This window comes from Babylonia areolata, chromosome 1 (genome assembly GCF_041734735.1).
Source record: "Babylonia areolata isolate BAREFJ2019XMU chromosome 1, ASM4173473v1, whole genome shotgun sequence".
Lineage (NCBI taxonomy): Eukaryota > Metazoa > Mollusca > Gastropoda > Neogastropoda > Buccinidae > Babylonia > Babylonia areolata.
Window position 1 is genome coordinate 98,201,870 of NC_134876.1, and position 17,488 is coordinate 98,219,357.

The 17,488-nt window shown below is 44.5% G+C and overlaps 2 protein-coding genes across 3 annotated transcripts in view; one reads left to right on the forward strand and one right to left on the reverse strand.

Annotated features, from left to right (window-relative positions):
• The window catches only part of LOC143290014 (SEC14-like protein 1), a 34,023-nt gene extending 28,467 nt beyond the window's left edge, over positions 1-5,556 (reverse strand). For both annotated transcript variants that reach the window (XM_076599345.1, XM_076599335.1), the window contains exons 1-2: positions 5,410-5,556; positions 1,730-1,879 (exon numbers count right to left, since the gene is read on the reverse strand). In XM_076599345.1, the coding sequence (XP_076455460.1) occupies positions 1,730-1,879; positions 5,410-5,472 (213 nt within the window). In that variant the 5' untranslated portion in view covers positions 5,473-5,556. The remainder of the gene's footprint in view (positions 1-1,729; positions 1,880-5,409) is intronic.
• Positions 5,557-11,726: 6,170 nt separating this feature from the next.
• LOC143294448 (beta-1,3-galactosyltransferase 1-like) lies at positions 11,727-17,074 on the forward strand. The gene is made up of 2 exons (XM_076605889.1): positions 11,727-11,980; positions 15,570-17,074. Exon 2 carries the CDS (start codon positions 15,825-15,827, stop codon positions 17,010-17,012), a length of 1,188 nt encoding a protein of 395 aa, XP_076462004.1. The 5' UTR covers positions 11,727-11,980; positions 15,570-15,824; the 3' UTR covers positions 17,013-17,074.
• Positions 17,075-17,488: the final 414 nt, after the last annotated feature.

Here is a 17,488-nt window from a genome sequence, read left to right on the forward strand (position 1 = left end):
CAGCAGCCGCAGTAGTAGTAGCAGTACCATCATCATTACTATCATTATCATTACTATTATTTCAAGATTCAGTGAGATAACATTGACATTTATTATCATTCATTTTTTCTATCATTATCAAAGTTTATAAATTATGAGCTTTAGTTTCATTTACTACCCAACCATACTATCAACAACAACAAAAACAGCAGGGTGAGAGAAAAGCAAAGCCTGAACTGCACATCAAAAAACATGTGCCTGCACATACACTGATAACCAATACTACTGTTGTTCACAAAGTGAGATGACTAGGGACTGTCTGAAGCAAACAGTGTCAGCCACATAGACTGGGCAGTCAAGAAATGATACATCAAGATAGGGTCCCATGAACTAATTTTGTAAACAATATTTTTTAGTGTGTTTGTCGTCTGCTATACAATTACAAACCAGAACTGTAAGAGTTCACAAAACCCAATGCATACTTATCCAACTCCATACCTATACAGCTGGTTTTGTTTGCAAAACAAAATCAGAAATAAAGTCTTTTAACTTAAGACATTTACTTCAAAACAGTATTTCAATATATCCATTTTATTACATGTCACTAAACTGAACAAGAGGACATTAAATTCTCACAAAATCTGTGAAGTGGCTAAGATTTACATAAACATCATAAAAGTGCATACACAGCAAACCCTGATCTGGCTTTCTATGAAAACTCTGTTGGTTGGTTATGCCTTATGGTGGCCAATTCAGTGATTTATGGTAATCAGTATGTTTCAGATTTCTGCCAGCTGGTCCAGTAAATGTGTGCATGCAATCAATACTACAGACACTACATGACACGTCTGCCCTTTGGGGCTGTACATAACACTGCACGATGCACCACAGGGAGAAAGGTGGGCAGAACTGTTCAAAATGTTATCTGCCATCACAGTGTCTGTATCAGTCTGGACTCAAATCATGGTCATGCCCTTTCTCCCAAGTCTGACTGTAAAATCATTTAGTCATTTGAATAAGGTCCTGTGTGCAGCGTGGACTTGTCCTCTAGAAAAATTCTAAAGAAGAAATCCACTCTGAAAGGTACACAAAAACATATGCACTCAAGGTGTGCATTGGGTTAAGTTCTAGTCAGGCATTGGCCAAGCAGATGTGGTGTGTTGTATATATACATGGATTTGTCTGAATGCAGCGACACCTCCTTTAGAAACTGAACTGAAATGTGTCAAACAATCAGCAAAAAATACTCAGTGAAGTACACAGGATCAATGACACTGCGTCACACCAAAATGAACTTATTTTTTCTCGTAAACTGAAATAATCACAACTAAATAACCCCCTGTCTCCCAATTGTTTTGCCATTTAACACAGACTATAACACAAATCCCAATTTCTCTCAACAAATCTTCCATTAAACTGAAACTGACATAGATGGTCAGGAAAATCCTTATCTCTTCCAATACTCTTGCCACTCCTTTCCTATTCTTTCCCGTTATGTTCTCTACTTTTCGCTTCAAGGTCGTCAGAAAGACAAAAATTTGTTACAAATTGTGTTTGGTACAAGTCATAATTACTGATTTTTCACTATTTTATATCATAACCATCATCATCATTATTATCATCAATATTACTATTATTATTATCATTATTGGTTAACCTTTTTTGTCTTCTTCCAAGGAAAATTCTGATGTAAAGATTAGAGCCAGAAAGAAACAAACATTAAAAACTGTGGATCAGTCATAATAACTACCTTCTTTATAAGATACGGAGCATCCACAGCAAGTCGACACCTGCGTTTCACTGTGTGTGTGGCTCCATCCTCACTCTCCTCGTCTTCCAACACCTCACAGCCCAAAAACACAGGGATCATCTTGCAGGTTGGAAACCGTTTCTGATAGGCCTGGAAAACAGCAAGGCAATCATGCTGGGCTTAAACGTGCATAGACAATAAATCATTATTCATACACTGAACCATGGAGTAGTCAAGAACTTTTGCTGATGAACTTCACTTCTGTCACACACACAAAAATTAAGTTTCCATACTCTGTCAAGCACAAGGGAAAAGAAAACTTAGTCTGATCTCTAAGTGGATCTGTTCCAGTAGTTCTTAACAGCTGTCAACTCCATCTCAAAGTCTTTTCCGCCAGTTCAACTGTTCAACCAAGCATAAGAGTGAAAAGATGTTGTTTGTCTCAGTCAGACACAGCCAGCTGCTGTCAGCTGTGGCACTCTCAAGATGAAAGAAACAAACATTTTTGGGGATTCATGTTGCTCTGATCATTGAAGAGTTCCATCCCTTTGACCAACCATCTGTCTCATCTGCGTACACATCACATACCCAACAGCTGGCTGGAGATGGCTGGTGGTCAGTGTGAACGCTAACCTCTGACATACATGGCGGGAAAATGCCAAATGACGTGGAGACAATCCTCAGACAGCACCTATCAACTGCTATCAGCAACTGGCTGGGCTTAGTGTGAACGTAGCCAAAGACCTGTTTTTATCATCACCGGCTTTGTCTTCTTTCTGGGTCTGTTTACATCGTTATCAAATCAAAGTGCATACACCACAGTGTGCAAAGATCGGCAACAAATACACTGTTGATCCAGAAATGAGATGACTAGGGATTGTCTGAAGCAGATGGGCCAAGATGTACGTGATAAATCTAGTACAAGATAATTCTGTATAATTTTTTTGTTGTTTTGTTTGCATTGTTTTCATTTTTTCTTCTTTCTTTTTTTTTCTTTTCTTTTTTTTTTTTTCAGTTTTGTATGTATTCTAAATAGAATGATTATGAATAACAGTCACTGCACTGGCACTGCGCGTAAGATCTTTGGAAAATCAATAAAGTAAAATCCTGCCCACAGAAAATTAGAAAACACTGTTTAATCCTTTATACCCAGTTGTAACAGAAAAAATCTTAAACCAAGCACAGCTGCAACAGAAATCATGCAAAATATAATCAGTCTTTGAACAAATACATTGAATATGACCTCCCCAAGCATATCAAGCAACACTGATCCTATTGACACAAATGACAACAAATCAGAATTGTGCAGGAAATATTGCTTTCTGATAAGTTGTAAAACAGACTGCAAAAGCTTGTGACAGTCAGACACTGATACCGACAGTAAACACACACACACACACACACACACACACACACAAATTCTGAAAGTAAGCTCATAGCTGCAACATAGAAGAAATAACTTTTTCTCTGTACGTTTTTGTTTGTTTTTGGTTTGTTTTTGTTTTTTTCAAAAAAACAACCTTGTCATTTTGACAAATACAGCTACAGTTCATTACGCAACTACATCCGAATGACTAATATTGTTGACTGTTATTTTTGTGGGACAGACTGGAGAGATTGTCATAATTTTTTAAAGTTCTGCTTCAGTTATTACATTTGTGGTGGAGCAACCTGCTGCAGCTAATTTAAAAAATATATTTCCATTAACACAGCTGTCAATATATACTTTTCTTGATTCACAAAGTAACCTTCAACAAGTTCCTGCAAAGTAAAGGATCTGGGTGTTTACATAGTTTAATCAATCAAAATTCTTATTTCAACCATGTTCATTCATTTTGTTATGGCTGAGTAGCACTTAAAATTGTAAGTACTCTTCTGGGTTTTAATTGTGGTGTGGGGTGGGGTTAAACTTGTACAAATCATAACTAAAATAATACTATTAATAGCTGTTCCTGTTTTAGGTTGCCAGACTAGATAATAGATTGCTAAGTTTCACAAATCCAGTATTACTCACTCTGCTGGCTACACTACTTCAACTACAAACCAGCACTGACAGTGACACTGTGACTAAGATTGTGATGGTGCTTTTGTTTATAATACTAAATAGTATAAATTTATGCAAATTAACTAAAACACTACCAAACATCGAAAATTTCCAGACATACTTGAAAAACAGATTAAAAAAAAACACAGAAAAATAAACATTTCATGCAGTCAAAACAATCTGAATTTCACATAAAATGGTATCCATACCAAAAACATACAAAAATATGACTGTTATATTTTTTTCCATGTACTAAGTTTTCCGTAGAAAATGTTATACCTATACTCGATTCCACCTTGTATTGTGAATATGTCCTGATGTCAGCACTGTTGCTTTTATGAACTGAAGATTGGCACTGCTCCTGGTGAATGAATTAACTTATGATTATCTGTAATCTGTATGTTGTTGCTGTTGTTGATATTTTGCACAGTGTGTGTGTCTGCTTTGATGCTTTAAATTGTTTAATGCTTCAAAAAAAATCATAACAAAGACAATAATGTACATGTCTATGACTACATCAAAGTTGATACTCTCAACATAATATGCATATATATCATTATACGTCACTGTTTTTGCATTTTTGTTTGTTTGTTTTGTATTGTTTTGATTATCCGTTATATATGTGCTTCTATTCTTTGTATAATGTAATAATTGAATAAAAATATAATCTGAAAAAAAAACAACTTAGAAGTGTGAACTGTGATGGTGCATTGCTAGAAATTTATGTTTAGTTCAGTTCTATAACTGAGAAAGTGAAACACTGCAGTACTGAACACCAATGGGAAATTCTTTTCTTTATTAGTTTTTATATTGTTCATTTCAATTTTGTTCTCTTTTGTTTACAGTCCAAAGGTGTGTTTTTATTATTTCTGTGTAGTATATATATATATACTTTCTGCTTTCTTTTTTCTGTACACAAATATTTATCCACCTCACTCCATGCCATGGTAAACAAACAAGGAGAAAACAATAATACAATTCCAATCACATGATATACTTGCCCTGTTTCTATAAAATGCCACACCTAAATCACTAAAAACAAGAATGTCTGCAAAGATCTTGAAAGATGGCATGACCAAAAAGCTGAATATTTACAGTTAATACCCCACAGGCAGAAGTGTTAATTTGGTATGGGAGCATAGGAAATATTCTAACACAAGTGGTGACAAACTCTAGAAATTATATATAAAAAAAACCAAAAAAACAATGAAACCTGTAAGTATGCTCACCACACACACACACACACACACATACATACACACAGTTTTTAATGAACTTTTAATTTCACATAGAACTGTTCCTCATCTTCCAACACCTCTCTCACTCTCTTGTCCCCTCCCACTTGTCTTTGAATAGTTTCATCAAATGAAAGTCTCTCTGTTTTATTCTTTTTCATTGGGTATCCTAAGAGAACATACTGCGATCTGGATCTGGATCTGGATCTGTACATCAAAAAGGTTAAAACTGGCTGCACAACTGAAGACACATCAATTTTATTACGTATAATTACTAACTCGTGAACAAGTCACTGATCTGAGCAATAAAGGACTGATTACATCGTGATAATGATAACAGATGGACACAACAGATGATAAAGTAAATATTGGGTTAATAGAATAAATAAAAACAACATTACCGCCATGACCAGTTCAAAGGGGTATTTATACACCCTCACGGGCGACTGATACTTCTGAACCATTCTTAACAGTTGACAATCGGGAACCACACTTCTCGTATCGTGTCGATGTTGTCACAACAGCTGACACACTTTCTACATAATCAGACTTCCGCTGTGGCCTATTTACAACTTTCACCCCAATCAACTACAAAACCTAGTCCCTAACGCTCGCATGAATTTTCTTCTTCAAATTTGCAAATAAAGTAACTAGTTAAATGTTTTATCTGTATAATTTTCTGGCATGTGTGCTGGTATCAGTGCAAAAACATTATCATTTCATCAAAGCAATCTTCCTGAAACTTTTATTCATACGCCACGGGGCATAACTCTCGCTGATGTTACGTTTGCATTGACGAGTTTTGTCGCTTCGATCATGGACACATGTGTTTAAAATGTACCTTTTATTTTTAAATTTTTTAATTTTATCTACATATTTATCTGTTCATTAGGTTAAGATTATTGATTTTTTTTCTTGATGTCATATATAAGGCTTGACTAGAATGTGGGGTCTACGCATCGGTCAAGCATCATCTGCCACGCCCCCCCGGCCCCCCACGCTCCCACCACCACTGAGATATATATACATCTATATATAATTATTATGTCCATGTACCCAACCCACCTTCATTCCCACAACCCTCGGAGGGGGAGGTGTGTGGGGTTTTTTTGTTTTTGTTTTTTTTTGTTTGTTTGTTTGTTTTTGTTTTGTTTTTTAATAAGCAGATGTTGTACAGCATACATGGAAAAGCCCGCTCGTTTTGACGCCCCCTTGAAACTGAAACTGCATGCATGGGCAGTTCAACTTCGTTATAGTTATAGTTTGAAAACCTGCTGTGGAGCTTAACAAACGCCAAGTAGTAGTAGTAGTGTAGGGACTGGCAGGTTGTCTGCCTAGGGCTCACGGCCTTTTTATGTCCCCTTCAATATTTGTCTCTTTTTCCTTATTAATTTTTGTGGGTTGCTCACATCATTTATATTCACTATAATTCATTCGTCAAAGTCAACAACAAAAATTGTTTTGGTGTTCATATCAATTAGGAGTCGTCTGAACTCTTTTTCTTTAATTCATTCACTGATTTATTGCTCTTCGAGGATTTTGTTTGTATCTTATTTTGGTTTGTTTTACTAGCATAAACAAATTAACGTATGGTTTCAGGTGAAAGCTTTATATAATTGTGTAACAATCAGTTCTAGTCAATTCTCATCTCTCGAACTCAGTATCAATCCATATACTTACCTGACGCGTACATATATGTCCTACACACCAACACAAGCGCGCGCGCCCACACTGACCTACATACATACACCGGCCAAACAAAAATGAATAATTGTTGTCAATGGCCACATACTGTTGTCACTGAAGAGGAGGAGACAAGACAAGACAAGACAAAATTCTTTATTTCCGAGTCGAGGATAATAGTGTGCTTTCTTTTACATTCAGTCCCCACCCTGAATAGGGTCTACACTACACAATACTAAATAAAACTAAAGCATGGTGTTAGCAGAAATACATAACAGAGGAGAACAAAAATCAACAACAAAAAGAGAAAAAAAGGAACACACACACACACACACACACACACACACACACACACACACACACACACACACACACACACACACACACACAGGGAAAGTAGTGATGATTTAAGGCCGTGAGTTGTGTGGGGGAGAAAATGGATTTTCGTCTAAAATCACAAATGTGGATAGACGTTAAGCAAAAGAACGAACGAACACACACACACACACACACACACACACACACACACACACACACACACACACACACACACACACACACACACACACACACACACACACACGTACATGGCATTCAGGCAAAAGCATGGTGTTAGTAAAATGCGTAGGAAAAAATGAACAAAATGAAAGAAACGAACACACACAACGCACACCGCACCACAGACCAGAGTGGGGAATAGAGGGTGAGGGAGGTTCTCAGTCAGCCATACACATTTGACAAACAGTATCATTAAAATGAACGATTTACATAGCACATTGTGACATAAGGTGGGAAAGGCAATGTTTTTTTTAAGGTGGTTGGACAATGGTGTTGTTTAATTGTTTCTGGGAGTGAGTTCCATAGGGTGGCGCCTGAGTAAACCAGACTGGATTTGAATAAGTCGATCAGTTCTTGGGATTGGGATATGCACTTTGGGGGAGTTCCATGATGAATTTACAGAAAATTTGTCTGTCAATGTTGGTGGTGCATTACCTGTCATAATATTGTGCAACATGATTCCTTTATTGTACGTATTAATCTACGGATTAGTGGGAGAATATAAAAGGGAAGTCTTTTTAATGAGTACCAGCTTGGGCCTCCGTTTATGAAGATTCTGTAATGGCTTCATGTGTTCGCACTTGCGGAGTCACATATAGTGTTTGATTTTTTTATCGTTGATGGGTTTTCTGGGCTGTCTTTTTGCAAAGGGAATTTATGTGAGGATTCCAAGTGAGATTGTTGTCAATTATGATCCCCAGAACTTTATGATCACTGACCTGTTCAATAGGTTCACCTTTGATTTGGATGAAAGGAGAGACTGAGATCGAGATGTGTTTGTCAGTGTATATCAACAATAAGGTCATTCACACACACACACACACACACACACACACACACACACACACACACACACACACACACACACACACACAAGCGCGCGCGCTTAAGTTTCATCTAGATTTATTTTGGAGGTGCAAGTGTGCAAAAGGACACTAAAAATAGTTGGTGTCTCGACCAGAAACCAGATATACCTACACATGCCCTTCACCCACGGACTAAACAATATGTTTATAACTCCGTCCCCTTCGCCATGTCAGAGGACCAATGTCATGGTACACCCGAATAAAGAACGGATTAAATTCACGCGAACTGGGTTATCACACGCCGCGGAAACATGTACATACGCCGGTATGTAGGTGTACCAGGAACGCGCCATATCTTATTTGGCAGGAAAACGAGACTGTACGGAGGTGTGGCTTTGGTGTCATCGTGCCATGCATTCAGCTGTTGACAATGCTTGGTGCATTCGTCCGTGGTTAAACTGAGGTGTCAGGACTCCATGACACAAGGGAGAAGTGAAAATGAATAAACAGATAAATAGATAAACAAATGTATTATATTGTATTGAATTATTACTTTTCTCTTTTTTTTTCTTCTTTTTTTTTTTTATAGGTTTTTTGTTGTTGTTGTTGTTCTTTTCTTTTCTTCCTTTTTTTTCTTTTTTGTGTGTATATTTCTCTGTTTGGGCCGTTCTCCACAGGGAAAGCACGTCGCCACATTGTAATATCACCCATATATGTTTTTCCGTATTATTTGTTTTGCAATCAACTGATGCGGATTTTTGTTGCCGTGGGTTCTTTTACGCACAAATTGCATGTTGTGATGAAAGTCATTACATCTAAAGCAGGTCTTGTTTTTTGTTTGTTTCTTTTTGTTTTTTTGTATGGCATAACAATTTGTTTAAAAGAGGCAACTTGAGGTTGGAAGCCATCTTTCTTAGAATCTGAGAGATGTTTCTAACATGAAGGGGGTGCCAGATTGACTTATGACGGGACAGCAGTGGATTTTGAGGGGTTTACCCTCAAGCAGTAAGAATTCATCTGGTAGACTTGGCGGGCGATTCTGGAACTACATAGGCACATGAAAAGATTACAGTTCTATAATAACGTAACATCTATTAGTACTTACTAATTGCAGAAAAACTGTTATGTGTGCAACAGAGTGTGGAAGAATTATCCCATGTGCGTGCATTCAAACACGTTGCATCAACGATAGTTAATAAGCCACTGCATTGGACTATTTACTTGAAGTCGCACGTTCACACACATACACACATGTGCGTTACGCACGCATACACATCATCGAGCGCATGCGCGCACGCACACACACACACACACACACACACACACACACACACACACACACACACACACACACACACACACTCACTCACTCACTCACTCACTCACTCACATTCACGTGCTCGCGCGCTCGCAATCACACACACACACACACACACACACACACACAGAGCGAGAGAGAGAGAGAGAGAGAGAGAGAGAGAGAGAGAGAGAGAGAGAGAATATAACCACCCTCCACGGCACTCCACACACACATTCACATTCTCAAACACACACACACACACACACACACACACACACACACACACACACACACACACACACCACGCCACACCACACCACACCACACCACACCACACCACACCACGCCACGCCACACCACACCACACCACGCCACGCCACGACACGACACGACACGCCACACCATACCACGCCACGACACGACACGCCACACCACACCACGCCACGCCACGCAACGACACACCACACGACACGACACGACACGCCACGCCACGCCACACCACACCACACCACGCCACGACACGACACGACACGACACGACACACCACACCACACCACACCACACCACGCCACGCCACGACACGACACGATACGCCACGCCACGCCACACCATACCACGCCACGACACGCCACACCACACCACGCCACGACACGACACGCCACGCCACACCAAACCACGCCACCACCCCACCACACACCCCACCACACAACGCCACCACTACACCACACCATACCACGACACGCCACACCACACCACTCCAATACCATACCACACACCACACCACGCCACACCACACCACACGACGCCACGCCGCACCACGCCAAGCCACCCCACACCACGCCACGCCACGCCACCACCACACCAAACCTCGCCACACCACAACACACCACACCACCCACCACCACACAACACCACACCACGCCACCACCACACAACACCACACCACACAACGCCACGCCACGCCACACCACACCACACCACGCCACCACCACACCACCACACCACACCACGCCACAACACGCGACACCACACCACTCCACACCACACCACCGCCACACCACTATCAGCCACACCACACCACACCACGCCACACCACACCACAACACAACACACCAGAACACAACACACCACGCCACAACACACCACAACACACCACACCACCACCACACCATCATCAGCCACACCACACCACGCCACACCACACCACACCACACCACGCCACACCACACCACAACACACCACACCACAACACACCACACCACCACCACACCACCATCAGCCACACCACGCCACACCACGCCACACCACACCACAACACAACACACCAGAACACAACACACCACGCCACAACACACCACAACACACCACACCACCGCCACACCACTATCAGCCACACCACACCACACCACGCCACACCACACCACAACACAACACACCAGAACACAACACACCACGCCACAACACACCACACCACCACCACACCATCATCAGCCACACCACACCACGCCACACCACACCACACCACACCACGCCACACCACACCACAACACACCACACCACAACACACCACACCACCACCACACCACCATCAGCCACACCACGCCACACCACACCACGCCACACCACACCACACCACACCACATCACTGTCAGCCACAACACACCACACCACACCACACCACACCACACCAGCACCACGCCACACCACACCAGCACCACGCCACACCACACCAGCACCACGCCATACCACTCCACACCACACCACACCTCCACCACACCACCATCAGCCACACCACGCCACACCACACCACATAACCGTCAGCCACACCACACCACACCAACACCAACACCACACCACACCACACCAGCACCACGCCACACCACACCACACCACACCACACCAACACCACACCACACCACACCACACCACACCACACCACACCACGCCACACCACACCACACCACCACCACACCACCATCAGCCACACCACACCACACTTCCATCAACAACAGCCCGATCCATGGCTTTAAGGAGAGGCACGCACGTGACAGGAAGCCACAACAGGAACGACACAGAACAGCCAGCGGAGACACAACTTCCCGCCAGAGCTGCTGCCAGCATCCACGCTGATCGATACACGTAGACCAGAATTCGCAGACTCGGGGAGGGACGGGGTAAGGTGGTAGTTGAAGCGGAGGATTGTGGTGGGGGAATGGGGGGGGAGGGAGGGAGGGGTTGAGGGGGGGGTGAGGGTCAGTGCAATTTGTGTGTGGCGGAACAGAAGGGATGTCCCAAGTCTGGACTGACGACGTGGCGGTGGTGGTGGTGATGGTGGTGATATAATATGTTGGTGTTGCTAAACATTGAAGGGCTCGGTGTTTGAATGAAGTGTGTCTTCGTTGTGGCAAGAAACGATTCTCTTGACTCGTGCTAAACTGTGATCTGTGACCAAGTGTCCAGCATTGTTGCTGTTGTGGAGAAAAGAACGGAATGAACTTTTTCTTTTGCCTTTTTTTTTTATGCGCCTTGTGACTGAATTTTCTTCTTCACCAAAACAGCGTGGGCACTGACTTCGACTGCCGGTAACAGTTGTGTCTTTGGAAGACTTTGGCTCCACAACCACCAGTAAATATGTGTGATGGGGCATTAGAATACAAAATTAATCCGCAGAGCCCATGTCATTTTTTCTTTCTATGGGGATGGATGTGGTGGGGGATGGAGGTGGTCTTTAATCTATGGGCTTTTGTCTCGTTTTATTGAAGTTAAAGGATGCTTGACCCGAGGCAATCATTTATCTTTTTTCTTCTTCTTCTCTCTCTTTTTTTTTCCAAGAAATCTCCGTGATGTGGGAGTTGTGATTCAAGTAATGATTCATTCAGTTACGATGTGAAGTGTGCAATATATCAACGCTCTTACTTGTTGCTTGGCACCAACATCACTTTGAAAGGCGACAGTAGATAAGTTTCCTTCTGATCAAAGAAACATATAGATAAAGATTTCAGTTTCAAGCAGGTGTCAAAGCGTGCGGACTTATCCATATATACTGTAAATGAAGAAAAAATCTTTAAAAAAAAGTAAAGAATAGGAGATGTGTACCTTCGGATGAGAAATCTCTCTCTCTCTCTCTCTCTCTCTCTCTCTCTCTCTCTCGCTCGCTCGCTCGCTCTTGTCTTGCTAGTCTGAACACGCACGTACACACATACACGCGCGCACACAAGCACACGTTCACACGCACACGTTCACACGCACTCACATATACACACACATGCATGCAGTGCACCTACACACACACACACACACACACACACACACACACACACACACACACACACATACGTGTATATACATACATCGGCACACACACACACACACACACACACACACACACACACACACAGAGAGATACACACACACACACACACACACACACACACACACACACACACACACACACACACACACACACACAGATTGGTGTTATGTTGGGCGGCATTATTGTTATGCTAGTATTGTTTGTGGAGTGTATATATATACATACATACACACACACATATATAGAGAGAGAGTGTGTGTGTGTTTGTGTGTCTGTGTCTGTGTGCCTGTGTTTATCATGCCTCTGTGTGTGTATGTGTATATATAGTGTGTATATGTGTAGTGTTTGTGTGCGTGTGTGTGAGAGAGACAGACAGACAGACAGACAGACACTGGCAGACAGACAGGCAGAGAGAGACAGACAGAGAGATAGAGAGAAAGAGACAGAGAAAGAGAGAGAGAGGCCCATGTTTGCCCGAGCGCCGCGGCTTGTCAGATTGTCCTTTCATGCATTCGTGCTTATGTGTCTGTGTACCAGCATTATACGTACTGCTGCTGCTGCTGCTGAATATGTCAGCTATAATCACGTGGCTGATGTCTCTGCTGTTATTGCCGCTGTTGTTTAGGGAAAACAAGCACCCTATAAAGCGAGTGGGACATCAATACAGCTACCCCCCCCCCTCCCCCCGCCCTCCCTCCCACCCTTATCACCGCTTCTGGCACCAACATCATCGCGAAAAACCTATACTGCTGGCTGCAGCATCCGACAGAGGAAGAAAACAGGGCTGGTCGATTTCACGACCCTTCTCCATGCCCTGTACACCCCAACGTCACCCCTCCTGCCCCCAATTCCCACCCTCCATCCCCCAGCTCTCCACTAACTCCACTCCACCCCCACCCCTCCCCCTTGAAGCCCCGTGAGAATAATCAGAAGCTGGCGATCTGATTCCCAGTTTGCTGTTAGTCTGTGTGGACACGCTTACAAGTTGCTGGGGTTCTGTTGTTCAGTTGTTTTGTTGTTGTTTTGTTGTTGTTTTCTTGTGCTTTGTTGAGGTTTCCATGGGTCTTTTGCCTCCGTCTTGGTTTCTTTGTTTGCCTGTTAAATGTATTCTTTGTGTCTTCTCCTCTTTCTGTCTGTCTGTATCTGTCTGCCTGATTGTCCCTTTTGTCCTCTGTGTGTGTGTGTGTGTGTGTGTGTGTGTGTGTGTGTGTGTGTCCCTGTCTCTGTCTCACTATATCTTTGTCTGTCTCTGTCTGTAGTCCATCTGTGCGTCCGCCTCTCTCTCTCTCTCTCTCTCTCTGTCTCTCTCTCTGTCCGTGTCTCAGTCTGTCTTTGTCTCTCTGTCTCCGTGTGTCTTTGTCTATTTGTAGTCTCTCTGTCTGCCTCTCTCTCTCTTCTTTCTCTGCACTCCTAAAAATCTTTCCTTCTTCTCTTCACCCCTTTCTTCTTTGATTCCACCAACATGTTTACAAAGAACGTTTAAGTGAATGCTGAAAAGTTTGTTTGTTGTTGTTTTCCGAAATGAAAAGAACGAGTAGATAGATAAAATATTCAGTCATCGGGTGCATTCATTTTGTTACACAACATAGCCTCTTCCTGTAAAAAATGATGTGCTTTCCGTTGCTTTCCGAAGTAATAACTGGCGACTGATGTCGCCAATCGATTTGTGAGGTTCCGTTCTTAGGGGTTGTCCATTTCGAGCCCTCCATCCCCACACTCCACCCCCACACCCCCTCCACCTCCTTTCCCCTTTCCCCCGCTGCACCCCTCACGTCCAAATATCACTCCACCCCCCCACCCCCACCACCACCATCACTAGCACCACTACCATCACCTCTCTTTGCGATCTGTGCGCGTCGGCTGAGTGATCTGTGGACGAAAACGTCCACATGTGCAAATAGATAGATAGATAGATGTTTTGTTTCTTTCTTTCTTTGTATGTTTGTTGCTGTGTTTTTTTTTCCCTATACGAGTATATAAGAGTAGAGAGAGAGAGAGTGCGCGGTGTGTGTGTGTGTGTGTGTGTGTGTGTGTGTGTGTGTGTGTGTGTGTGTGTGTGTGTGTGTGTGTGTGTGTGTGTGTGTGTGTGCGGGCAGTGAGCAGACCGTCTGCAGCAGGGGAAAGGATGATAATATGGAGAGGGGGTGAGAGGTGGGTGGGGGCAGGGGCAGGGGGTGTGGGGGAAGGTGGAGGGGGTGAGGAGGGTTAAATGGCAATCTGCAAGTCTGGCGCATGGAATCCCTGTGACAGAATCTTGGCCCAGCTTCCCCTGTGGAGCAATTGATTCCCTGAGATACGTTTCGTGGCGGGGGGTCGAGGACAGGGGGGCCGGGGGGGGGCGGAGGGGGGGGGGGGGGAGTCGGGGGGGGGGGTATGGGCGCAGAGAGCACACAGCCAGCAGCGCTGTCAGAAAGAGAGAGCCCTCAGCCCAGCCATCTCATGAATAAGAACCGGACAATTTACCGCCCAATGAATACACAACGAGGCCCTGCACTATGCAGATTTTTAGCTGGGATCGAAAGAGTGTGGGTGGGTGAGTGGGTGGTGGTATGTATGTGGGGAAGGGTTGGGGGGGGGGCGGGGGGGGGGGGGGGGAGCTGGCGTGTGTGTGTGTGTGTGCGTGCGTGTGTGCGTTCGTGAGAGAGAGAGTAAGTGTGTGTTTTTGTGTGTTTATGTGTGTGTGTGTGTGTGTCTGTGTGTCTGTCTGTCTGTGAGTGTGTGTGTATGTGTGGGTGTGGGCGTGTGTGTGTGAGTGGGAAGGGAAAGATGGTCCTATATGGACTGCCTGCCCCTAACAGTGAGTGTTCAAAGTCACCAACACTGCTTTATTCGGTTGTTGTTGTTGTTGTTTTGGTTTTTGGGGGGTTTTGTTTTTGTTTTTTGTTGTTGTTGTTGTTTTAGGTGATGAGATTACTGCATCTTTGCCGACTCTGCATCTACCGTTCAGGGGACAATGGTCTTGCCGAGTCCATAACTGGTGGACGTGATTCCCTCGTGCAGAACACCGTGCAGTTTAGTGCTGTGAGAGAGGAACACACTCCGTCCTCCTTTTAAAGCATTTTTTTGATTACTTCCCTTGGAACTGTGCATTCTTATCAAGACTTGCTTCCCAACAAAAGAACAGTGCAAGGCGCAGGGCCGGTCGGAGCAGACAGCATGCCCGGCGTGCCCATGCCCGTGCCCAACGTCCGGTCCCCCATCGCCGTGCTGTCCGGGTTGCTGCTCGTGCTGTCTGTCGTCAGGATCGCCCTGGAGTTCCGCTCGGCACAGTACAGCGTGGACCACTTGGCCCACAGCACCCACAGTGTGCCCTCCCTCCCCCACCCGTCACACCACCCTTCCTCCCCCTCACCCCCTGACCTCGGGACCCCCCTCTCCTCCCTCTCCCCCCGCCCCTTCCTCTCCTGGACGGTCTCCACGGAGCAGAGAAGGAGTCGTGGAGCGAGAGCTGACGTGCGGATCAATAACGACAACTCTCGCTACCTCCGTCACATTCAGCCGGGTCGTGGTCCGGCCCGAGGAGTGGCGGCGCCGCCGGTAGCTGTCCTGCTGTCGGGGGCGGTGAAGAAAGCCCCGGTGTTGGTGATCGTGGTGTGCTCCAAACCGGAGCACACGGAGCTGCGCTTAGCCATCCGGAGGTCCTGGGGGCTGGAGGCGGACGGCTCCAAGGTGATGGTGCGTTTCTTCGTGGGGCAGACTGAGGGCTGGGAGAAGATCATCACTCGGGAGCAGGACCTGCACGGTGACGTCATCAGGACCGAGTACCTCGACACCTACGAAAACTTGTCCTACAAAGTGCTAGCCGCCATATCTTGGGCGCTGAACAACGTGAGGTCAGCGCAGTACGTCATGAAAATCGATGACGACACTTACGTCAACCTGCCCTATCTGCTCAGCGAGCTGCGTGACGGCAGCGTCATCAGGGACAGTAAACGTGCTTACGTCATGGGCGCCGTTTGCGTCAACTCTTCCGTGGTTCGCGATGACGGCGACAAGTGGTTCGTCAGTCGCCTGGACTACCCTAGTGACGTGTACCCCACGTATGTGTTTGGCGGGGGTTACGTCATGACGAAGGCAGCGGCTGAGGGCATCATGGCGGCCAGTGTCAAGGTGGACTACCTTCACCTGGAGGACGTGTTCGTCACGGGGATCCTGGGCCGCCTGGCGGGGGTCCACCACCTGCCTCACCCTGCCTTCGTCTTCTGGACCTCACGGCGACCTTCACCTTGTGATATGGTGACGGGGCGGCGGCTGACGGCCGTCAGTCTGACGTCAAAACAGTTTTACGTCATGTACTCTGGAATTCACGCCATTCTGCGGACAGGGAACTGGACAGCCTGTTGATGGTCTTCCATTCACTTTTTGACTCACTTGTGTAAACAAAGTGAGTCTATGTTTTAACCCGGTGTTCGCTTGCCTGTGTGTGTGTGGGGGGGGGGGGAAGGGGGGGGGGTCTGTGTGTCTGTGTGTCCGTGGTAAACTTTGACATTGACATTTTCTCTGCAGTTACTTTGTCAGTTGACACCAAATTAGGCATAAAAATAGGAAAAATTCATCAGTTCTTTCCAGTCATCTTGTTTAAAACAATATTGCACCTCTGGGATGGGCACAAAAAAATAAAAATGAAGCCTAATTATATGCAAACTGTGTTTACTGTTATATTTATATTTTTTGTATTCTCTAAACTTGTTACTTTGATCTGATATTCTGACCCAACAACAAGAGCAGTCATTATTATCATTTTTTGTTCAAACAGGAACTTCTTTTGCTAAGTATGGAAGTTTTATTTATTTTGCAAACGTTTTGGTGCAGATTGTAAA